The 23,568-nt window shown below is 50.9% G+C and overlaps 8 protein-coding genes across 8 annotated transcripts; 6 read left to right on the top strand and 2 right to left on the bottom strand.

The window, feature by feature from the left end:
- The first annotated feature begins 1,658 nt into the window (after positions 1-1,658).
- Positions 1,659-2,541, top strand: P168DRAFT_15836 (uncharacterized protein). Its single transcript, XM_024832843.1, has 3 exons — positions 1,659-1,899; positions 1,981-2,022; positions 2,148-2,541. The coding sequence occupies exons 1-3, from the start codon at positions 1,783-1,785 to the stop codon at positions 2,334-2,336; spliced, it is 348 nt and encodes a 115-aa protein (XP_024696983.1). The 5' UTR covers positions 1,659-1,782; the 3' UTR covers positions 2,337-2,541.
- P168DRAFT_15863 (uncharacterized protein) lies at positions 2,208-2,713 on the top strand. Its single transcript, XM_024832844.1, has one exon. The coding sequence runs from the start codon at positions 2,414-2,416 to the stop codon at positions 2,678-2,680; it is 267 nt and encodes an 88-aa protein (XP_024696982.1). The 5' UTR covers positions 2,208-2,413; the 3' UTR covers positions 2,681-2,713.
- Positions 2,714-3,629: 916 nt separating this feature from the next.
- Positions 3,630-5,095, bottom strand: P168DRAFT_314490 (eukaryotic translation initiation factor 3 subunit E; the record flags this gene model as incomplete). Its single annotated transcript, XM_024839780.1, has 3 exons — positions 3,630-3,648; positions 3,703-3,897; positions 3,954-5,095. The coding sequence occupies 3 exons, from the start codon at positions 5,093-5,095 to the stop codon at positions 3,630-3,632; spliced, it is 1,356 nt and encodes a 451-aa protein (XP_024696981.1).
- A 445-nt stretch (positions 5,096-5,540) lies between these two features.
- On the top strand, positions 5,541-6,336 carry P168DRAFT_314489 (mitochondrial 54S ribosomal protein mL49; the record flags this gene model as incomplete). Its single annotated transcript, XM_024839779.1, has 3 exons — positions 5,541-5,700; positions 5,848-6,224; positions 6,286-6,336. 3 exons carry the CDS (start codon positions 5,541-5,543, stop codon positions 6,334-6,336), a joined length of 588 nt encoding a protein of 195 aa, XP_024696980.1.
- Positions 6,337-7,808: 1,472 nt separating this feature from the next.
- P168DRAFT_314488 (putative ARID/BRIGHT domain protein (SWI1)) lies at positions 7,809-10,850 on the bottom strand (the record flags this gene model as incomplete). The annotated part of the gene is made up of 1 exon (XM_024839778.1): positions 7,809-10,850. The coding sequence occupies one exon, from the start codon at positions 10,848-10,850 to the stop codon at positions 7,809-7,811; it is 3,042 nt and encodes a 1,013-aa protein (XP_024696979.1).
- Positions 10,851-14,815: 3,965 nt separating this feature from the next.
- On the top strand, positions 14,816-16,629 carry rpt3 (proteasome regulatory particle base subunit RPT3). Its single transcript, XM_024836357.1, has 6 exons — positions 14,816-15,072; positions 15,128-15,169; positions 15,237-15,335; positions 15,388-15,674; positions 15,728-16,391; positions 16,478-16,629. The coding sequence occupies exons 1-6, from the start codon at positions 14,921-14,923 to the stop codon at positions 16,494-16,496; spliced, it is 1,263 nt and encodes a 420-aa protein (XP_024696978.1). The 5' UTR covers positions 14,816-14,920; the 3' UTR covers positions 16,497-16,629.
- Positions 16,630-17,876: 1,247 nt separating this feature from the next.
- Positions 17,877-19,738, top strand: P168DRAFT_262787 (aspartyl protease). The gene is made up of 4 exons (XM_024834766.1): positions 17,877-18,205; positions 18,319-18,481; positions 18,542-19,196; positions 19,247-19,738. Exons 1-4 carry the CDS (start codon positions 18,104-18,106, stop codon positions 19,533-19,535), a joined length of 1,209 nt encoding a protein of 402 aa, XP_024696977.1. The 5' UTR covers positions 17,877-18,103; the 3' UTR covers positions 19,536-19,738.
- A 297-nt stretch (positions 19,739-20,035) lies between these two features.
- Positions 20,036-23,506, top strand: fcpA (protein-serine/threonine phosphatase). Its single transcript, XM_024834062.1, has 3 exons — positions 20,036-20,757; positions 20,819-20,905; positions 20,976-23,506. The coding sequence occupies exons 1-3, from the start codon at positions 20,510-20,512 to the stop codon at positions 23,167-23,169; spliced, it is 2,529 nt and encodes an 842-aa protein (XP_024696976.1). The 5' UTR covers positions 20,036-20,509; the 3' UTR covers positions 23,170-23,506.
- The last annotated feature ends 62 nt before the right edge of the window (positions 23,507-23,568 follow it).

Below are 23,568 nucleotides of genomic sequence, written 5' to 3'. Positions count from 1 at the left end.
CTCCACTACTCAAGCGACCAGCTCCACAGGCCCAGCCAGACTCGTCTAGCCCCATTGTGCCTGAGTGTGTATCCGATCAGCTGAGCCGGTCATGCTCCAGACATTGCTTAGGCTCGTTATGATAATGTGAGAAGGTAGCCGCATTAGCCTCATCCTGACTTTCCCTTACACCGGAGGGAGGAAAGCTGAAGGAAAGGAGATACAAATAGATGATTGGCCTTACGCGCACTACGAGATCGAACTCCCCACGTGAGCAAACAATGTCTATGTATATGTCTATGCCTCCCATGACTGGCAAGGGAGGGAATCTTGGCTACCTGCCGTCCTGCAAGATGTCGAATAACTAGTCGCAGCAGACCTGATCTTACAGTAGGGAAAGACCAGATCCACTGCGTTGGGCTGAAAAAGTAGACAGGGTTGAACTCGGCACTATAAGAATTAACTAAAAGCGACTAGGGCAAACCCATGTCACAGGGAAGCTGCCTGCCTGCATCGGAGCCAACCATGGTCATACTAGTCTATTTAGCGGAGTGAGTAGGATGGATTTCTCTTCAAGTCTGCGCTTAACATGCAGCATCTACGCCCAGGGAAGGAATTCCCGCCCTAATTCGGACTCTTGCATACCGCGACTGGCTTTTTCTGGGGGTGTTTTGGAGATGCATGGTGAGGACTAGTCGAGTTTGCATCAGATCGGCGGTTATATCGACAGGACTTCATTTGGAATTGGGAAGCAATTGGTGATTAGACGAGGGGGAACGAGATAACAAATGAATATTATACCAAGATAATAACATTAAGTAATCCCGTCTCACCGCGTGCTGAAGACGGGCGAAATCCAACGTGTCTTTCTCTGCGATCTGCAAGGGAAGGTTTTTATTTTTACAATCCATATACTCCGATTCTGTGCAGATGTCATTTACGGGGATCTAAGCTCGGGATGCAAGAATCCCTGGATTGTAAGAAGCCATTTTGTACGACGCAGCAAGTTATGGGGAGTTCACATCGGGGTAACTGTACCATGGCGCCATAGCATCATCCTTCAACAATCAACCAGACAGACCCCATTTCTAGGTCAGGGCAAGAAGTTCACCGCAGGATGAGCCAAGAACGCAATAGAACTACAACGAAAACTCCAGGGCGCAGCAGAAGCCCCGACGATTGGCATAGTGGTCTAATTTGTGGGCGCGCGGGACCTAGTTAGCTCCTGTTCAAAGTCAAGCCTCACTTTCTTCTCGGGAAAGGGTTGGATGAAAGAAGTGAGGCGACTTTCTTTCCGGGATCCGACATGGCATGGCGATAGAACCACACACAGTGGACTTGGTCTCAATATCACTAGCTGCTTAAGTGCAGGAATCTTGTCTGGTAGGATTCTTAGATGTCAATAGTTATGCTGATCACTGCCCTTTCTTTGAGTCAGTCACCCATCCCATCCATGCATGATGATGATGATACTATATACTGCGCCTGGGTTAGCCCGATCTTTGAGCGATACTATCCACATAAAACCTGTCTATCCTTGGATACCCTTGCATGAGGAACGTCGAATACTTATTCAATCATAGTTGAATATGCGCTTCTCGTCGCTGTAGATCCCTGCTTACCGCTACGCTAACTACCGTCATCATTATCGTCATCATCATCACCGCCACCACCATATATAATAGCGACACTTCCATATCTCTCTCTCCAAGAGAAGACCGTCTGGACGTCTACCTTCGCTGGCCCACATACATACACACACCCACTCACGCACGCACGTACAAACCATACGTCCAGAAGAAGATGTCCCAAGTCCAGCAATACTGGCTCCCAGGATACGGACTCTCCCGACACATAGTCCTAGGCCATATCCAATACTTCCTCGGTCCAACAGCATCAGTCAGGCCATACACGTACCAGGTAACAACCTCCACCACGAATGACAATGCGCACGCAATTCCGTAGACAAGATGGTCGCCCTAACGCTTGGATTTGGTCAAGGGGCGCGAAGGTTACCTGATTGTTGGTGTACCTTTAACGCGGGTGTGTTCTTCTTACCTACCCTTCTTGCCCTACCTTATCTAGATTTACCTCCGTTTGATACTCACTATTGGGATTGCTTTGGAGGTTATATATAATAGCATGGTCAAAACTAACACGGTAAACAGGAACAAATCGACGACCTAGCAGCCATGTCAAGAGAATACGAAAGACAGGAATCCGTCCGCATGGCAATTGACTCCATCCTGGACGGATCTTCCTCCCCGAGAGACGACTCCGAGCCTTATATCAACGATATCGTGCTTGTGCGGAGCTCGAGATCCCGGACGAGACACGAGTCGCGGAGGGGCCTTTAGCTGGGGAGTTGCAGTGGTATGATTGGAGTTGACGGGTGGGTTTCAACGATGCATTCTTTTTCTATTTATATTGATTTATGTTTTTCGAGCCATTTGGTATGGCTTTTTGCTGTGATATCCCTGGTTATTATTCATTATTTGCTTTGTTGGTTATTGTTGTGATCATTGCGGTTTGTGTTCTCGCTTTTCATACCCATTTTATATCCTTGTTGTTGGTTTTCTCCCTCCCTTTCTCTCTCCCCCCTTTCTCATATTTACACTACTATACGCATCTTGATCTAACATGGAATGATCATCGGAATGGGACGCCCTCTTCATCTCGGGTTCTGCTTCGCATGATTTGACGTGTTTACTTGGAAACACTCTAGAAGTCTTTGATGTTCCTTTTATACTAGACACATACATACATACTACCTTCTATACAGATGTACAGACCAGGTTATACACAAGTCTATGGCTTTCGAATCTCGTGAATTACAGATGGTCGGATTGATGGATTGATGGATTGGTGGCTCTAATCGCCGGACTAGAGACTTAGGTAGATGATTGGGGGTGAATGCTTGCGAGACAGCTACGTATGGCTGACACGAGTATACGAGGTTATAAAAAGTAAACAAATGAAGAACGAAACAAGACGAACAGAGACGTGCCGAGACAAATATAAACAAACCCATAATATGATAATACCGAACTACGAACAGACTAACCTTCTTCATAGGTAAAAAAGCAAATAGAAAAGCCCTCAGGACGAATTTCCACTCATCTCTATAGAATCAATCATTCGTAACAGCATAGATCAAATCCAACAACATAGACACACTTTTGAAGATCAGAGGAAGGCGAGTTGGTCGATTTCTGCTTAGCGGTATATAATTTTTTTCTTTCTTTTCCTTTTCTTCAGGTGGGAGACAATTCCCTCTTTCAAGATAAGAAAAATCAAGGGAATATTTCACCACGTCAAATCCAAGAAACCGACCAGACCAGCGACATCGTAGCATTTCTCCCAAAGTGACAGATCAAAGGGAAACAGAAAAGGGAGAAGGATGAGCATTACAAACGGGGGATGGAGAGGGGGAAGAGAAAAAGAAAAAGAAAAGGAACAGCAAAGAGAACACGAAATGTGGACCACCGGAACGCCAGCCTGATGCCACTCTGCTTTGGTCCCATCACGCGAGAAGCCTGCCTATCTTGCAGGTAAGAGGTAGGTAAGGAATAATAACATGAACGGACAGAACCGGGGGAAGAATGGAAAAAGACGAGTCTTTTGTTTGAGGAGAAGACTGTTCTTTCGGCTTATTTGGCGACGGCCGCGCTGTGAAACTGTCAGTAATGGTTCTTCTCTCATTCCAAAATCGGGAAAACTCACCTCAGAACTTGTGTCCGGAAGAAAGCACCCTTCGTCTTCTCAATGACCTGCTGGTACACCGACTGCGGGGGGTGGTTCATGATCACCGTGCCCTCCTGGTAGTCGATCTTGGCGTCCACCCGGGTGTCACGGATCAGGTTGACGATCCACTTCTCGCCTTCATCCTGGTTCAGACCAAGACGGGTAGACAGATCCCTGGAATAATCGTCAGCTTTGGATTCCCTTTCAGATTCGGGTGTGTAGGTACATACTTAATGTCAATCCGTTGGTGGATCTTGCAGTAGCTCTCCGAGATCAGGTGACGGGCAGCCTCGACAAAAGCGTCCGCGGCGGAGACCAGGAAGAAATCGCTGCGCAGCACATCCTCGGCCTCACCCAGCTTCCGCTGCGCCTCCTCAAAGTCAAAGTCGACGTACAGGGCCTTGATGAAGTCGGTGACGGGGTCGGTGTATTCGTAGTTCTCCTGGCGAACGACACGGATCAGATCCTTCAGCTGCTTCTGGTACATGCTGCTGTTCTTGTGGACGCGGTTGCGGTTGGTGATGACGGCGGCCGCGAGGTATCGCAGGACCCAGGGGCAGCTGGTCTGGATGGTGTTGATGTAGGCGGGGGAGAAGAAGAGATCGGTCAGGACATCGCGGGCGGGGTCGTGGTTGAAGAAGGGGAAGAGAGACCAGTGAATCAGCCACGAGCGGTTCTGCAGCTGTCCCAGCGGGTTGTTGAATAGCCGGGTGTCAATCGAATCCTTGACCTTCTGCACCTCCTCCATGGCACCGTCCCAGCTGGTGGTCAGGATCTCCGAGGCCAGCTTACCCCAGGTGGCGGACGCGACCTTGTCGTTGTCGGTGGACAGCACACGGAACTGATACAGCAGCTCCGCGGCGTTGCCGTAGCTACCGCAGCTGTACTGGAAGCGGCCGTAGTCGTAGAGGCTGTTGACCATCTCGTTGGTGACACCGTGCTGTTCCTCGAGGTACTTCAAGTTAGCAGCCTTGTCGCTGCGCAGGTTGCCCACAACATCATCATCCTGCAGCAATTCGGTGATCTTGGCGCTCTGCTCCTGGTAGTGCTCCAGCTTGTTGAGAACCTCCTCCCTCTTCTTGACAAACTCCTCGGGGATCGAGTCGGAGTTGTTGATCTCCTGCCACAGGTTGGCCACATAATCGGTCATGTTGGTGTGCTTGAGCAGTTCATATTTGGCCCGGACAATCTCCTTGTCATCCTCCTGTCCAGAGCTAAATTCGAGAAGGGGGAACACCAAGTGACGGTCGAGATAAGGGATCAATCGGGGCAGGAGGTCGTGTTGGTTGGCGATCTCTTCAGCGGTCTTGGGGGGGTGAGCGGCGGCACCGCTGAGCAAAGTCTCGGCGGACGGGGGGGCGTTGGCTGCCATGGTTGGGGGATTGAACCGAGACAGCAGACGGGAGAGAGGAAAAATAGGTGGGAGAAGGGGGAGGTGAGGGTGAGAGATCAAGAAGGCGACGGCGGTCTTGAGGTCTCGGATTCAAGGCTGGATGGGGCCGTTGGTGATAGGGAAGGACAAGACAATGAGAATAATGTGCGGGCATCTTTTGCGCTGGCGAAAATGTGGGCGGCAGAGGGCTGCTGAGCGCGCTAGGCCCGGTTGGGACTAGCGGCAGGTCTCCGCGCCGATGCAGAGAAATCGTCAAAAGAACCAGAGATGGTCGGCTCTCCATCCCAGCTTCAACTCTTCCAGTTCCCCCCTCTCCCCCTCATCTCTCGAGTTCTCAGTTGGTCTCGGTGGCTCAACTGCTTCCTCTGGGTTTCGATTTCGTGACTCCCCTGTCGACCCTTTGGTTGTTTACCCCCCCATAGCCATGGCCTCCTTCTTCCCGGTTCGTCCGGTCTGCTCGGCCGTTCGCAAGCAGTCGACGACCCTGCCTCGATCTCTATCCTCTACACAGCCTATTGCTCCCTCGTCGGGGTCTTGTAGTCATTTCTCGTCACTATGCTCCACCTCTAGATCGATGAATTCTCGTAAGTTGTGATCCGATACTGCCAATCCCATGTTGGTCGGGAACTTGGCCACCCGAGAAGAGGCGGGAAAAACCAGAAAAAAAACCACAATCAAAACTTGCTATGAGAAGAAACATCATTAGAATCCTCTCTCTAACTTGCCAATAGCCGTCACTCGCCCCTCTCAATCCTCCATTCTTCCATTCTCCGCCGGGAAAGGGCAAACGCGAACGTTCCTGGTCCAACTGCGCCGACAGGCGCAGACTTTCAAACAGAACGCTCCTTCGACAGACGCCGCTCGCCCACCAGTCAACCTGCAACTCACCAACCTCCCCTACTTCATTCGTCGCACCGCCTCCAACCAACTCCCCGTGTACCTGGTCACCAAGGCCGGCGGTACCAAGCAGCAGACCAAGATCCAGAAGACCGAGGGTGATATGGACGCGTTGCGGAGTGATTTGGCGCAGTACCTGGGACTCGAATCTGGCGGAGCCAAGAGCCCGGATATCACGATCAACCGCCTGAATGGCCATATTGTCGTCAAGGTATGTCCTATTTCATCCCGTTCCCAGCACAACGGAGCGCTAACCAGTCGATTGTTTATAGGGCTGGCGGAAACCTGAGATTCAAAAGTTCCTCCTCGAGCGCAACTTCTAAGTGACGAGAAATAACTAATATCGGGATGAACGCCGATCACCCGTTTCTTATAATCCCATCTCGATTTCGCGTCGTTGAAATAACACGACGAGATATTTCGAATGCCATCGCCATCAAAAGCATCACCAACCACAAAAGAAGAGACCGGTATCAACATATATGACTAAAAGTATGAGGAGGAAAGCAAGGGAACAAAACAGACATGAGAAGCTATGAGCAGGAAAGCCTTAGTGTTGCTCCAAGGGTCAAGTCCATCTTATTTTTCCTTTTCTAATTCAATTCCCATTTTCTTTTCCTTTTTCGTTTTTCTTATTTCCTTGTATTATCTCGCAGTGCAGGTGTTTCGTCGCATTTATCATCCGTCCCTGTTTTCATCAAGCTAAGTCTGTTTGGTTTGGTTCTTGGGTGTCTTATCTTGTATTTTTATTGTCTTGTTTGTCTGTTTGATTTTTGTATCTACGCTGCGCTCCTGCTCATCATCGTCTCCCCGCTCAGCTAGCTCTGTACACGCTGATGGATGAATTTACGGTTGCTAGTTAGTATCTCTATTGTGGGTATCGATGGTAGACATGGAAAGTAGATGTCGACTAGGAGATCTGTCTCTTTTTATCTTTTATTTTCCCTGAATACGTATAGTCAAAGCTTTTCAATTAGTGGCTTCTTCAAAGTCCATCCTCATAGTATAGAGTAAGTAGTTGTTAAGCTAGCTCTGTACATGCTGGTGGATTAATCTACGGTTGCTAGTTAGTATGTCTATTGTGGTATCGATGGTAAATATGGGAGTAGATAGATGTCGACTAGGAGATCTGTCTCTTTTTATCTTTTTATTTTCTTGGGTGCGTGTAGTCAAGCTTTTCAAATAGTGCCTACTTATAAACGTCCATACTCACAATATAGACTGTAGACTAAGTAACTGTAAAATCAGCCTACTCGTATAGTACCTCGTTAGTACCTTGTATACCCTTGAAAGCCATTATCCAATGAATAATCATCAATGTACAAGTAAGATAATGCAAGTGCCATTTAACCAAATTCAGAATATGATTTTTACCCATGTAGACATGATATCATGCACGATCTTTCGCCCTGAGGGTATTCAACATTGTACAACAATAATAGTAGTAGGTGGTAGGTAGTAGTAGACAACTAATCAGGAATACACACAACATGTCACGCCCCACACAAAATATCTTTCCACCGGCGCCAGACAAGAACATGAGATAAATGAATAAACAGAGATGGAGGGCGGGGAGGGGTTTCCAAAAGGTTGGTAGGTAGTGGTAGTAGTAGTTTACGGAGAGTGAAGTAAATCAAGACATGAGGTCAAAACAATCCCGATAGCTGGAAAGATAATGTTGGTGCTAGGCTTGTTTGGGCCTTCGCTAGGAAAAAGACATGGAATGGAAAGGCAAAAAAATAAAATGATAAAGTAAAGAAAAAACCATCAAGTCCCAATAGCAATGTACACCACGTCACTCGGCGAGTCGCGCATAGGTTATCAGCTGCCGCACGACCCCGGGATCAACATTGCGCATGAGCAACGCTCCAAGTAAGCTCTCCTTTTTAGGGATGATCCCTGATGGGAACCGCAGGGCGGTGTCCGTCTCGGCATACTTGGACTTCTCGGCTAAGCGCCGGAGTATGCCTAATCCTCGGTTGATGATGGAGCTGTATGCGGAGGCTTCGTCCGCCTGGGCCCGTACGGCGTGGGTCTGGCGTGCGTTGACATTGGGTGGAGGGACGCGTTCCGTACTCAGCAGACAAGATAGTCTGAGGAGATGAATCGCGAACCCATCCAGCGACTCCAGCCACGCTTTGGCCAGGGGCCCATCAGCGAAGCTGGAGAGGATATCTGCCGCCAGCAATCCCTGCATGAGGAACACCTTGCGCGCATCTGCGATGGCGAGCGGTTTCCGAGGCTGGTCGGGGACAGGGCAGATGGCGAGCCCGAAAGCACGAGTGAGCAGATCTTGTTGGACGCCGTTGCCATCGCCAGAGAAGATGGACCGGAAGAATGTTCGGTTGGGTTCATCCCGCGCGAGGAGCTTCGCGAAACTATCCACGGCGGCGGGTGTGTACTTGTGGATAGAGGCATTGTACGAGGTGAACATGACGCCGTCCGGCCCCAGGCTTGGGCTGGGGAACGGCGCAAACGACAGCACGAAATTGAGGAGGCTTTCGGCCTCCTCCCGGCTCGGCACCTGGATGGTGTGCGCTAAGTTGCTAAGATAGATGACAGTGTCCTTCATGAAATCCAAGGTATTCTGGTTGGTCCGCAGAAGCATGTTCCGCGTCCCCAGATAGCGGATGATCGTGGAGAAGAACTCGATGACTGGGGGTGTGGACAGGACTCCAAAATTGGACTCCGCGAACGAGAAGTTGCGCAGGATGGTGGTGACGCAGATGAGTCTGTCGACAGCTCGATCGAGCTCGTAATCGAGGCTCCCAAATTCGGAGGGATCTGCCAAGGACGTCCATTCGACCTGGCACCCACGGCTGATCTCTTCGTAGGACGGAAGAAGCATCACATCCGAGACCTCTGCAGCATGCTCAGCAAGCAACTCCGCTTGATCCTCTGCACAATCGATCAGGCAGTCCACAAGGTCTTCGCAGTTGTCCAACGATATTTGAATGGCCGGCTCGCAAGAGATGGTCGCCAACGTATCCAAGGCCACGCGCATCTCGGCATGGATGCCGGATTTCACGCTCATGATCAAAGCGTGGATGTCAATGACCCCGAGTTCCCCATAAGCAGGAACATTGGGCCTGAACCTCGTGATCTCCTCCCCCAGAGGATACATCTCATCCACGGCAATGGGTCCGTGGAGATTACTCCCTTGTAGTACCATCGGCTTGAAGGGGTCCTCGATGGGGTGCTTGAGCGGTTGGTTGGAGGGCCCGTCGAGTTGGTCAAGGGCTTTCCCCGATACCGAACCAGGTCCTTTCCCGACTTGCGCCGGGGACTGCGGGATAAACTGATTCGAAGGGTCATGGGGCGTTGCAGGAGGTTGCGACCCCTGGGAGACGCTGAGTCGATGCTGGTGCTGCTGTTGTTGTTGCTGAAGCGGCGGCGGCGGCGGCTTGCTGGGACCCTTTACGGGTGTCGGTGTGGAGAATCCATTGGCGGCCTGGTTCGGCACATGATGCGGTACCGGTGGATTCCCGGGGGAGGGCTGTCCCATCGGTTGCTGATTCTCGAAGCCCGGACCAGGTTTGGCAGTCGGTGACTGAAACTGCATGCCCGAGGGGTCACTGGGCTGCCGCGGTAAGGAGCCCTGCTGCATCTGGTCCGCGAATTGTTTCTGCTGGGAATTCAAGAAGGCTTGTTCGTAGACAGCGAGATTCCGCTGGTAATGTTCCCGGATCTCTTGCATCGCAGTGGGAAACTGCATGGGGGGGAAATGGAGTTGCTGGGAGATCACGGGCCACATGTTGGCGGCCGTGACCTTTTTGGAACCCCCCAGCTTCATCACGGCGGAATACAGGTGGATCAGATGGATGGGCCGACCGCACACAATCGGATTCATGTCGAGTGGTAAGCTCCGCGACATCATAAACTTCTGCAAGGACTTCATGAAGGCTTCCGGGTTCGGGGGCTTCGCCATGGTCTGTTGCATCTGCCTGATGGCGGCCATCTGCTGCGGGTTCGCCATGGCGTTCATCCCAGCCGCCACCGGACGCCCAGCCAGAGCCGGATTCATGTTCATGGGGCGTCCTTGGTTTTGCATCTGCAAAGCATGCATTCGCTGCTGCTGCTGCTGCTGCTGCTGCTGTTGTTGTTGCTGCTGCTGCTGTTGTTGCTGATGTTGCTGCTGTTGGGCAGCCATTGCTTGCTGGTATCCCTGCGGCATGCCGGCAAAATGCGCCTGCATCGGTGCCTGCATCGGCGCCTGCACCGCAGCGGACGTCATGGCCGGGGTCGGGGTGAATTGGGGGCCCATGCCCTGAGGAAAGGGCTGCGCCGGCATGAACGAATTGTTCTGCGGTGTATTGACCCGGCTCGGATGATCGGACTGGGGCGACATGTGCGGTCCTCCTACCTGAGGCCCGGGCGTGAACGGGCTCGGAGACGCGGTACCCATTCGCTGTACCCCATGCTGGTCAAAGTCCTGCATGATCGGGGACTGGGTGACATTGGGTGGTGTCCCCTGGAGGTGTTGATAGGGATTGGGATGGGGAGTGAATTGAGGACCTCCATTGGCAGGGCCATGATACCCGGGGAAGGGGACCTGATGGGGCGTCTGCGACCGCGACATGCCACCAGGTGCCTGTCGAGGGGACATCGCGATGCCATCCTCGGGTCGTGGTCGTTTGGATGGAATTACCTGGTTCGGGTTGTGGAAGCCAGGGGAGGCATTTCGGGGCATGCCATTGAACATGCGCTGAAACTGGTTTGGGTCAGGGGGCGTGGGAGAGGTATGGAGGAAGGCTGTGGAAGGGTCAATGGTCGCTTGGTGGAAAGCGCCATTATCATGGTTGGGGAGATTCGAGCCGTCGGCTACCCAGGCATTCATGTCGTGTGTTTTTTACCAACCCATCTGTAGACCAAGGAGAGCTGTCAGAAATTGTCACACAAAAGGCAAGACAGAGTTTCATTCATCCAGATGCGATCGACAAGGATTGGAGGCAGGTGGTAGCCATCATGACACAGCATGCGTAACCATCAACCGACCATCATCGATCGCGACCAAGTGAAATCAATGGGTCTGGACGCGTCCGGTTTGGGGGGTGGGAGGCGGGCGTGGTGAGGCCGGATGAATCGCGCTTCGGGTCTGCGACACGAAAAGCAAACGAACACACTCAGACCAAGCCACGCCGACCGGAACCACCTATGGGGGAGGGGAAACTTTGGGGAGTAACGAATTGGTGGGTGGATAAGGTGTGGGGGAGAAATGAAATTGGGGAATTATTGCATGTAAAATGATGACCGAGAGACCATATTGATGAAAGAGTACATACCGACAAGGTTGGATAACTAAGAAGGCCGACTCACAGGCGATGGAAGGCGGTCCCGAAATAGTAGCGGGTTGAGAAATGAGACCGCGAGAGAGATTGCCAGCGGCCGGGTCACGGGACCACGGGACGCCACGCAGGGAGGGAAAAAAATAAAGAGAGAGAGAGAGAGGGAGGGCAGCCTAAGGCAGAAGTTGAAAGACCATCAGCAGATGATAAGACGATAAGGAGACGGGTGTCGCTATTTCCAATACACCAGACATCTCCAAGTACCACGGCTGCAAAGACAGGAACAAATCATGGATAGACCACAAAATGTCCTAGCTAAGCAGCAACACACTGGAGCAGGAGGAGCGACATTCACAACGTGCGTTGGTGGTCCCGAAGAATGAGTGGGTGACCAGTGGCCAGTAGATAGTGCGTGGCCACAGCTCCCGGGAGAGCGTGTAATAGGCAAGTGAAAGACAGGGAGCGGGGGTGGGAAAAGAAATAACGGGCGTACCTGGACCAAAAAAAGCGTAGGGCTGTTATTTGTTGGAGTACGCTTGTAATTTATTTTTATGGTAATAATGATCAATAATAATGGTAAATGATAAAAATAATGAAAAAATTCCCCTTCTGATCTGAATGAGGAGAGAAGGGAAAGGGGGGGTGAGTGTTTCGCTTGGGAGACAAAGCGAGTGGAGGCAAATGGAGTGGGTGGAAGACAGAAATGGGGGGGAACGTGGAGAGAGAAGACCAGAGGATCCAAAAAGAGATGGGAAGAGTAAAAGAGTCACTCAAAGAATTCAAGAATCCAAAAAAGAGTACAACTCCAGTCAGTAAATTGGAGGCAGAGCACAGGGAGAAGCAAGTCAGTCTCGTCACGGTCGAGAATTATTCGAACAGGTCGGCTTCGTGTTGAGCGGCAACTGATCGAGAGAAAACAGCAGGCGGAGTGGGGTGGCAGTACCGTGCATGACATAATCACTCTCAGCATCCAATTTATGGATCGGCTGTCAGTATAAACATTTCAATCTGCAGATGATTGTAACAATCATAATAATAGTATTATGATGGAATGTTTGAAAAAGATACTTTTGTCTGGATCAGTGCTATGTTAGCGTTTTCTTCTGTTTTCTTCTGTTTTCTTCTGTTTTCTTCTGTTTTCTTCTGTTTTCTTCCTGTCAATCAAAAAGGATAAAATAATTGGAGAAATAGGTCAGACGTCGATGTGATCGGCAAGGTCCGGTCCCTTTAGAAACCGATACTGGTCCTTGTCCACTGATCTCCCCCCTAATCAGTGAGCGACGTCAACTTATTAGTCAATCATAATGCAAGAGATGAGCAACATCAGTCATTGTAAGAAACAAAATCAATCAGTGAAATAGAGAGAGAAAAAAGCGAGCATTATTGTAACGATGGGGCGTAGCATATCCTGACAGCTGCTAGTTAGTGGGCATAGATGCTGGTGGAAGATAACCCGGTCAAGAGCGGGGTGACGACGAGCTCCATAGAAAAAGAACGCAAGCCTTGTCTTTCTTTCTTTCTTTCTTTCTGGCTTTTCTTTCTCTGCTTTTCTAAAAGCACGAAGAGTATGGGAAGATATTCCCAAAGAATGTGGGGAGGAAAAGGGAAAGGAGAAGAGAAGGGAGGAGGAAAAGAAGGGCAACTGCTTGTTCTTATAATCTGGATGATCAAGTTAGTTACTTGGGTAGTCATTTTTTATTTTAATCTTTTCGCTTTTTATTTTTATTTTTATTTTTTTACTTGTGCCTCCTACCAAGTCCGTACCTAACCTGAAAATCCGCCCAATCTTGACCGTTCGGAACGGTCAGGTATGATGAACAGTTCCATAGATTCCAGCCAAATTAATGCCGCGCACATTAGTTCGTCAGACCTTGGCTGCCATGTTTGACTTTCATTTTTCTTTCTTTCTTTACTTTTGGCTTACTGGTTTTGAATTTTATAATATCTTAATTATTGATCATCTGGCTTTCTGTTGAAAATCTAGGCTTTCATTTGGAGGGGAATTTTCAACGCTTTTACACCGTACATCAGTCTCTGGAAGTGGGAATGGAGTCTTCCTTGCCGCGCTCCACTCTTCCCTACCCAGTGGGTGATTATCTCCGAGCAGACGGATTAGTTATGTGGAGAGTGGATTTCGGTTTTTGGCTCCTGGTATGGACCAACTGGTAACACATGGGTCCCCAGCAAGGCTCCTGCAGCCATTTTCAATCGGAATGGACGGTTGTGTGGGATCTTGCGTGGCTCTTACGGGGAAAGACACCAAGACCGTAGACAACACAGACAACAGCTTCTTGCCACGAACCAACGCCGGGATCAGGTGCCTGGCTGGAGTTGGAGATTTCAAACGGGCGCAACAACTAACTAGTTAATTCCAATGCCCAACCTATGGCCATTGTCCCGCGGCACGGGGATCATCGCGATCAGCACCAGCGTTACACTATTCAGTGATGAATGCATAGTACGGTAATGCATCCGCTGGTTAAACCATTCGGACAGCTGGAAGCAGGGTCTCTCAAATTCCGGGGCTCTGCCTCGACTCTTTTTCTTTGACTCGCGCGCCCAATTACACAGTAATATCAGTGTGTCGCGTTTCCTCTCTCCTTCTCTATATCCCAGTTTTTTGCTGTCTTTTCTACGCGGCTATGCCGCCTACGATCATCCCTTTGCGATAAGCTCCATAGCAACTATGTAATCCGCTAACAGACCCCACAGACCTACACTGACATTCATAGCGCTGTACCGTTCATAGGATAGATCCCACGGCGTTCTTTCCAGCCCCTGGCATGTTACTAGTCTGCGAGATCTTACGGTGCCAGTGTGTTCGTTCCTATTTTGAGGATGCCGATAGTCAACCAATGTCAAAATCCACCCATGAAGGTGGACTGTACCACTACAACGTTAGAATCTTCGAACTAATTGTGACAGGGTGTGGTGGCCCTTGGTAACCGTCCTACGTCGAGTGTTCACTAGATATATATATTCAACCTATGTATGAAACTGATGTCGAAAAATCCCCCTGGGGTTAAGCTACGAAAGATTATTCTTTGTAGGAATATCAACAGGCACCCAATAGAGTGAACAATTCCAAGTACAACAACAACAAATATACATCCTCCGTTCATGCCAGGGTATGCGAACTACCACATTTGCCAGTCAAGGACAGTCAGTCGACTCTATGATCCGTAACTTCCGCTGTTCCATATTTGGTTGGAATCAGTAAAGTGGACAAGGCAAAGGGGTGATGGGAATGGAGTACACAAGTGTATTCCATACAAAGTTAGTAGTAAATTAATCAATAACTTGATATTCCAGATCCTCAAGTCCTTGAGAAGAACTACTAAAAAACATAGAGAATATGCTTGGGAGGCCTACCAAAGACCTCTTTACCTAATCGGGACTAGCGGTCTGGTCAGCGAGCTGCTCCTCACGTGACCATTGCCACGGGAGCTACGTGATCCCATCAGCCTTCGAAGCACAGCTCCTCCACATGAACATCCCTCCCCACAGCCCCAAATACCTATTCTTGCACTGCGACATCACCCCGAGATCATTATCAGACGCCTAGGTAAACTCGGTGATACCCTGTTTGCTTTATATCCAGTTTTTCGACGACATTTACAGCATGGGAGACGTCGCCGTGGAGAACCCGGCGAGCAACGTCACGCCTAAGCCGATTCCATTGGACAACATCCCCAACATCGATTCTTTCGAGGGGACGGGATCGGACGGAGGAGACGAATATGCCACATTGAAGAAGTTGCAGAGACATCTGGAGTAGGTTGCAATGTGATCACCTTTGACGTGGCTGTCATCTGACCATTGACATTAGGTACATCCAACTCCAAGAGGAGTATATCAAGGATGAGCAAAGGTGGGTTACATCTCCAACCTCTCTGGCTCTATTCTTTTACACTCATCTAACATGTCTTCGAAAACAGGAGCTTGAAGAGGGAGCTCGTTCGTGCGCAGGAAGAGATCAAGCGGATACAGAGTGTACCACTCGTTATCGGCCAGTTCATGGAAGCGATTGACCAAAAGTATGACACAACGCAGCATCCTAATATAGACGTTTATTGCTCACCAAATTAGTACGGGTATCGTTCAGTCCTCGACCGGTTCGAATTACGTTGTCCGTATCCTGTCCACCCTCGACCGCGAAAAGCTCAAGCCGTCGTCCTCCGTCGCCCTCCACCGTCACTCCAATGCGCTCGTGGATATCCTCCCGCCAGAGGCCGACTCGTCTATTGCTATGCTGGGAGAGAACGAGAAGCCGGACGTGTCGTACGCGGATGTCGGTGGTCTCGATATGCAGAAACAGGAAATCAGGGAGGCGGTCGAATTGCCTTTGACGCAGTTTGACTTGTACAAGCAGATTGGTGAGCCGTTGCGGTGTCAAGGGAGGATGACTGGGTTTACTAACCGTTTCCAGGTATCGATCCTCCCCGTGGTGTCCTGCTTTATGGCCCTCCTGGTACGGGTAAGACCATGTTGGTTAAGGCCGTGGCGAACGGTACGACCGCCAGCTTCATTCGAGTGAACGGATCCGAATTCGTTCAAAAGTATCTGGGAGAGGGCCCCCGTATGGTCCGAGATGTGTTCCGAATGGCGCGGGAGAACTCCCCGGCTATCATTTTCATCGACGAAATTGATGCCATTGCCACCAAGCGGTTCGACGCCCAAACAGGTGCCGACCGTGAAGTGCAGCGAATCTTGCTGGAGCTGCTTAACCAGATGGATGGCTTCGAGCAGTCGAGCAACGTCAAGGTCATCATGGCCACCAACCGAGCGGATACCCTTGATCCGGCCTTGCTGCGTCCGGGTCGTTTGGACCGCAAGATCGAGTTCCCATCCCTTCGTGACCGACGTGAGCGTCGTCTGATCTTCAGCACGATCGCGTCCAGAATGTCCTTGTCTCCCGAAGTCGACCTGGATTCGCTGATTGTGCGGAACGAGCCTTTGTCTGGTGCTGTCATCGCGGCCATCATGCAAGAGGCCGGCCTCCGGGCTGTCCGCAAGAACCGTTACAATATCATTCAGTCTGATCTTGATGACGCTTACTCGGCCCAGGTGAAGTCCGGACAGGAAGATGAACGGTATGCTCCATTCGCCCCTCTATTCATCTCTCTCTTTCGCTCCTTCTCCCTCTCACTCGTTTTTGAACATAACTAATGCGTCACAGACCCGAGTTCTACCGCTAGATCAGGTTTCAGGTTTCGGTGTGCTGGAAATGGGATTGTGCATGGCGAAAAGGTGGTCGTCCGTTGTATCATCAGAGACCGGGCTATTGGTATATGTAGCACAATGATTGATGCATTTGGATTCTCTGCTGCAGTAGTTTACAGTACGTGTAGGAAGCATGTAGGCAGCCTTTCAACCTTGCTCTTCGTGAGCGACACTGCAAGCCGTAATGTCAATGTGCATCTATAAGCGATACTTTTGCCGCCCATACCTTGCTGTTTTTTTTCTTTCTTCTTCTTCCCTTAGCCATTAAGACAAGACAAAACAAGCCAACAATAACACTACATACTAGAAACGAGAAACGACAATCTTGAAACAACCCGACTTTCCCCAGAGAGCTCTTCACACTTCTAAGTCCATCCTACATACCTCACGCTTGCCGAGACCTTCGAGGTGCTCACCAAGCCTACCCCTTGCGACATCTCTAAGACAGAAAGGCACACAGATCCGTTTTACGTATTTCCCGTCTCATATTGAAACCAGGGCGCCTATCATACTAGAACACGTTCTCCCCCCAATGAGTTGGCTTGGTGGTCAAGGTGTGCATGTCCGTCTGGGTCTGATATCCTATAGTTCCGCTTATCGTCGAGCGAGAGTCGTTCTTGAAAAGTCAACAGAAACAATTGCCATGTTGAAGAATCCCTCTCTCGGTTATTTGTTTTTCTGTGTTTGTATTGATCGGGTTGGTGATTGATCCGATTCAAAGTGCCAGTTCAGTCAGTATGGACTCTGTTGCTATGGAATATTGGATGTATTGTCGGATATATACATTTAGCTGCCTATATTTGCTATGTGCTTTGAGCGGCTTTGTTGAATTTACGAGATGGGGGGTTTACAGTAACTGGCGCATGTACTGATTGCTTTTTCTTCAGGGCTTGAATATCGCGCTTGGTGAGTCTTTTATTGCTCTTGATCGAGGTAGATAAAAGGGTTGGCCTGAACCAAGGCGATAATGTTATCAGTAAGATTGGGCCTGATGCTATCAGCCGGTTTAGTTGGTGTTTGTTATCGGGTGAGACTAAATATAAACACACTGTTGTCACCACTATCATTTCATACCTCCACAATCAATCTAGAGATTTCAGTGCCTGCCCAGTGCCTGGGTAATGTACCTAATGTATTTCTTATAAACAAGTAAATAAACCATATGGTAGAATAGCAACTTCTACAAAGTGAGTCGATCATCTCCATCTTCCCAGGATCAAGTGATCCGACCCGTGACCATGATCCGCGCCGAGTGCCAATGACGCAAGCCCGCCATCCTTGATTGGCTGCCCTGGTCACTTTCGCTTTCCCCCCATTACAAGTCACTCCGCAACCAGTCATGTAAGGTAAGGTACCTACGACAGACTAGGTACCTCGCTTGCTCTCAACTCCCTTCACCTCCTCATCTCCATCCATCTCTCTCCCCCCATCGTCTCCATCTCCCGTCTCCCCATCCCCATCGCGTTCTTTCGTTCCCTTCATTATTCCATCAGCTGTTCATCAGTCTCTCTTTTGGTAACCATCCATCCTTATTTACTCTGTACCCGCCTCCCCCAGTGGTCTGGGACTGTTGCCGCCCATCATGAAGACGCCCTCCTTGCTCGCGGCCTCTGTGCTGCTGGGTTGTGCTTCTGCTAAGGTTCACAAGCTTAAGCTTGATAAGGTTCCTCTGTCTGAGCAGATGGTGAGTTAATCCTGTTGTTCTGTATTTGTTGGTTGTGATGATGGTATTGGGACATGATCGATCGATGTCCGCTTGTTTGGGTTTGGCATCACCGCTGACCAAATCATCTCCAGTACGCCCAGAACATCGACACCCATGTGCAGGCTTTGAGTCAGAAATACTCGGGGATGCGCCAGGCGATGCATCAGCAGTTGTCTGATCAGACCGATCTGAACGATGAGCTCACTGAGCAGGGACGTCATGACGTCTTGGTCGATAACTTCTTGAATGCCCAGTGTAAGTCGAATCGACTAAGATGATCTCCTCCCAAATTCATGACTAACATGAGTCGCGCAGACTTCTCCAAGATTGAGATTGGTACGCCCCCGCAGGAGTTCAAGGTGGTGCTTGACACGGGAAGCTCCAACCTGTGGGTCCCGTCGCAGCAGTGTGGCTCCATCGCCTGCTATCTCCACAACAAGTACGATTCCTCCTCGTCATCTACCTACCAGAAGAATGGCAGCGAGTTTGCCATCAAGTATGGCTCTGGCAGCTTGAGCGGCTTTGTGTCCAAGGACACCGTCAAGATCGCTGATATTAAGATCGAAGACCAGCTGTTTGCTGAGGCAACCAGCGAGCCTGGTCTGGCCTTTGCCTTTGGTCGCTTTGATGGCATCCTTGGATTGGGCTTCGACACCATCTCCGTCAACAAGATCGTTCCTCCCTTCTATAGCATGCTGAACCAGGATACCCTGGATGAGCCTGTCTTCGCCTTCTACCTCGGGGACGCTAACACCGAGGGTGACGACTCCGTGGCGACTTTCGGTGGTGTTGACAAGGACCATTACGAGGGTGAGCTGATCAAGATCCCTCTTCGCCGCAAGGCCTACTGGGAGGTCGACTTTGACGCCATTGCTCTTGGCGATGAGGTGGCCAGCCTGGACAACACCGGTGTCATCCTGGACACCGGTACCTCGCTGATTGCCCTGCCTTCCACCCTTGCCGAGCTGATGTGAGTTCCCTTGGATCATGTCGTCAGAAACCATACTAATAAACCTACAGCAACAAGGAGATCGGTGCCAAGAAGGGTTTCACCGGCCAGTACTCCGTTGAATGCGATACGCGCGACAAGCTGCCCGACATGACCTTCACGCTGAGCGGCCACAACTTCACCATCGGCCCTTACGACTATACTCTGGAGGTCCAGGGCTCTTGCATCAGCGCTTTCATGGGCATGGACTTCCCCGAGCCCGTGGGGCCCCTGGCTATCCTGGGTGATGCCTTCCTGCGGCGGTGGTACAGCGTGTACGACGTCGGCAACGGCGCCGTTGGTCTAGCCAAGGCCAAATAGAGGAGCGACGTAAGACTCACATCCATCTAGATGATGCGGTGTGAGAGCAATGGTACATATATAAGCCCAGCACGGGCATTTTTGATTTCGGCGAACCTGGGGAAGAAGCAGGCCTACCATTTCAGATGCAGGCTCTGCACTGCCCTGGGTTCTGTTGCGACGTCTGTTTTAGTGACTTTTACGGAACAATTTCATGTGTTATGGATTTTGGACTCTATTGTAGCCTACGAGGAGCATTCTGCAGTAGATGAAACCAGTAGGGAAGAAACCTATGACGTGAGACTCAGTAGTGCCGTTGGATGGCAGGTGACAGGGGATAAACATTACCAGGGATTACTTACCATACTCAATGCGTTAACAATGACCATGATTATGACGAGGTCTAGCCCCGCACGGACGGGTACTGCCTGATTCTGGCCTGGTCTTGGCGGCCGACCTCAGCAGAAAGTGAACTTCAACTTCGCCTTTCGTCTGCACTGGTTTCGTTCTTTCCTTTCCATCCCTCCACCCAGCTCCTGTCAACGTTAACCATTCCAATTTGATTCGAAATTTCAATTCTCATTTTGTGCGCTTTGTTGGGCGCATATTCTTTTCTGCTCTTTGCCAACTGCCCCGTTGTTTCCTCCCAAACGGCGCCGTTTTCTCGTCGCGTCAGCTCGTGGCGGACCTCACTTGACGAGCTCTCGCTCCACCGTAACCACGAACCCAAGCTTGTTGGAAACACCCACCACCTCACGCCATCGAATCTGCCTTTGTTAGATTGAATTGCGCCTTCATTACCCCTTTCGCAGTGGGCGCGCGCCGAGCGACCCGGTGATGGCTTCATAGCTTTGTTTAGCTCGGTTCCCTTTCTTTCTGTTCGCTCGCGATTGAATCGCCCATCGCGCTCCCGCTTCGTGAGGGTGCGCCATACATGAGAGAGAAACCAGTGGGCGGTAGTTACCACACCGTGTCACTCGAGTTTAAATAGGAGCATGCTGCTTCGATTGCCGCCGAGCCTTCACTACCCGATCACCGTAACGTCGCTGCTCAAACAGCCTGGCGATGCGGTGGAACGGGATGAGGCTCTCTTCTGGTATATCTACCAGACGACTGTCACTGAAGGTGATGGGCTGGGAAATAAGATCGAGGTGAAGCGCAAGTTTCCGACTAAGTTTGAGTCGACCGTTGATGGGGAGATCGTGCAATGGAAAGTTGCCAAGGGCGATATTATTGATGAGCCGTATGTGCTCGCCTTCTCCCCTTTGATTTGAAGTGGGAATGATTTGCTGACGTGTGGATAGGGTTGATATCGTCGAGATTGACGAGCCATGTGCTCACGAAGTCCAGTTCGGGGGTCTGTGTGCGGAGTGTGGGAAGGATATGACAGAGTAGGTGCTCTGATAGTTTGGCAGTCGGTGTGTTGCTTTGGATAGGAGCTGACGTCGCTTGTTCTTGTAGGTCGACGTACAACACGGAGGTGACCGATTCGATCCGCGCGCCGATCCAGATGGTTCACGACAATACGACACTTACCGTAAGCGTCGAGGAGGCTACACGGGTGGAAGAAGATGCGAAACGCCGACTGCTATCGCATCGGAAGCTGTCCCTCGTGGTGGATCTTGACCAGACCATCATCCATGCTACCGTGGACCCTACCGTAGGAGAGTGGATGGAAGACAAGGACAATCCCAACCATGAAGCATTGAGCGACGTTCGAAGGTTTCAGCTGGTGGACGATGGACCAGGGATGCGAGGATGCTGGTACTATGTCAAGTTACGACCAGGATTAGAGGCCTTTTTGGAGAACGTCGCTGCGATGTACGAGTTACATATCTACACCATGGGTACTAGGGCGTATGCGCAGCATATTGCAAGTATCGTCGATCCAGACAAAAGACTCTTTGGCGATCGTATTCTCAGCCGTGACGAGAGTGGCAGCTTGACCGCAAAGAACCTGCATCGCCTGTTCCCCGTGGACACTAAGATGGTAGTCATCATCGATGACCGTGGGGACGTCTGGCGCTGGAGCCCCAATCTCATCAAGGTGTCTCCGTACGACTTTTTCGTCGGGATCGGCGATATCAACTCCAGTTTCCTCCCCAAGAAGCAAGAACTGGAGTCGTCTAATAAGACCGGTGAAAAGCCACCGGTCAAGGCCCCTCCCCTGCCACCACCGACAGAACACCACGTTAATGGCAGTACGACGAAATCAGAGCCGAACGAGGAGGTGTCAACGCTGGAGCAGTTGGTAACAATGGGTGGTGGAGACAACCCGAGACTGCTGCAAGAGCAGAGTGACGCCCAGGAAGAGACAATCATGCACCAGGTCGAGGACCGGCCCCTGCTGCAAAAGCAGAAGGAGCTGGACGCCGAAGATGACGCGACCTCCCAATCGGATAGCAGCGAGTCGTCCGCCAGCGTGGACGAGTCCCAGGACCCCAACAAACAGCGGCATCATCTGCTGGTCGATACCGACCAAGAGCTCTTCCAGCTGGAAGCACGACTCGACGACGTGCACCGGAGATTCTTCGACGAGTACGACCAGCGGCGGACGCGCGCGCTCGGCGGACGGGTGGCGGCTCTACGGGGCGAAAAGACGCCATTCAAGGAGAAAGACGTGGACCTGAAACTGGTACCCGACGTGAAGGACATCATGCCCTACATCAAACGCAAGATCCTTGGCGGCGTGGTGATGGTATTCTCCGGCGTGTTGCCCCTAGGGACAGACACCCAAAACGCCGACATCTCCCTTTGGTCGAAGAGTTTCGGCGCCGCAATCTCCCAAAAGGTCAACCGGCGAACGACACACCTCGTAGCCGGCCGCAACCGCACAGCCAAGGTGCGCGAGGCGACGCGATACCCCAGGATCAAGATCGTCTCGACGCAGTGGCTCCTAGACTCCCTAACCCAGTGGAAGCGGCTCAACGAAGAGCCGTACCTACTCCCCGTGCACCCAGACGACCGCGGCGAGCCGATCTCACCCAGCACCAAAGACCTGGACAGTGCGTGGTTGACGTCTGATGACGAAGACACGGGTGAATTCCTGACAGACGACGACAACGAGACGGACGATATCCTCCAGTCGTCGGGGCTTTCGGAGCAGTCCCCGATCGGCTACGACGAAGACCAGCAAGCCGCCGTGCACGAAGAGCTCAAGGACTTCCTGGGTAGCGATGACGAGAGCGAAAGCGACAGCGACGCGTCGTTCGTGGCCGACGAGTCCAGCCAGATTGGCAAGAAGCGCAAGCGGGATGATGGGACTGAGGGCGAAGCCGGTGACGGTGACCAGGAGCCGGCGGCTGAAGAGGGAGGCGATCAGGCCGGCTCGCGGTTATCGCAGCGGATCAAGCGGGTCTACGAGCGCAGCACGGGCTTACGAGCCATGGCCACCCCCGGTGGTGCCAACAACAACAACAACAACAACAACAACAACAACAACAACAACACCACCACCACCACAGAGGAGACAAAGCCAGAAGAAATGGTATCCTCACCCCCAGAGCCCGAACCATCCAGCTCTCAACCCCAAGAAAACATCCCGCAACCCGACGAAGACGACGAAGACGAACTCGAGCGGGAGATGATGGCAGCATTCGAGGATAACGACGAAGACGAAGCTCGAGCCGAAGAAGAAGAAGCAACTGATAGTTAGTTTTTTTTGTTTCCATCTCGACTTTGACTTTGACCCTTGTATCTTCCCTTCCTTGTTCTCTATTTGTCATATTTGTCCCATTTGCTTCTCTCTATCTTGTTCTTGTTCATATTGGAGATGGAATGGCGTTGAGGATGGATGCATGAGCATCGCGAGCTGAGTGGCATGTCCTGTCTTGTCGTAACTCACTCTCTAGACGTTTCATTTGGAAGAGAGGTGTTTTTTTTTGCTGCTGCTGCTGCTGTTGATATCAATGTTGATATTGTCGGGGAACTGCGATCGATGCGAGAATGGCATAGCGATGGCGTTGACGGGATCTATCTATCGATCTACTCTCAATTCTTGTTTGTATAGGTTCTTAAATAGTACTTACCGTACTTGATTACTCCGTACTTGTTT

This window comes from Aspergillus campestris (genome assembly GCF_002847485.1).
Source record: "Aspergillus campestris IBT 28561 chromosome Unknown P168scaffold_1, whole genome shotgun sequence".
Classification (NCBI taxonomy): domain Eukaryota; kingdom Fungi; phylum Ascomycota; class Eurotiomycetes; order Eurotiales; family Aspergillaceae; genus Aspergillus; species Aspergillus campestris.
The sequence above is the reverse complement of the archived record's forward strand: the minus strand, read 5'-3'. Positions and strand labels throughout refer to the sequence as shown.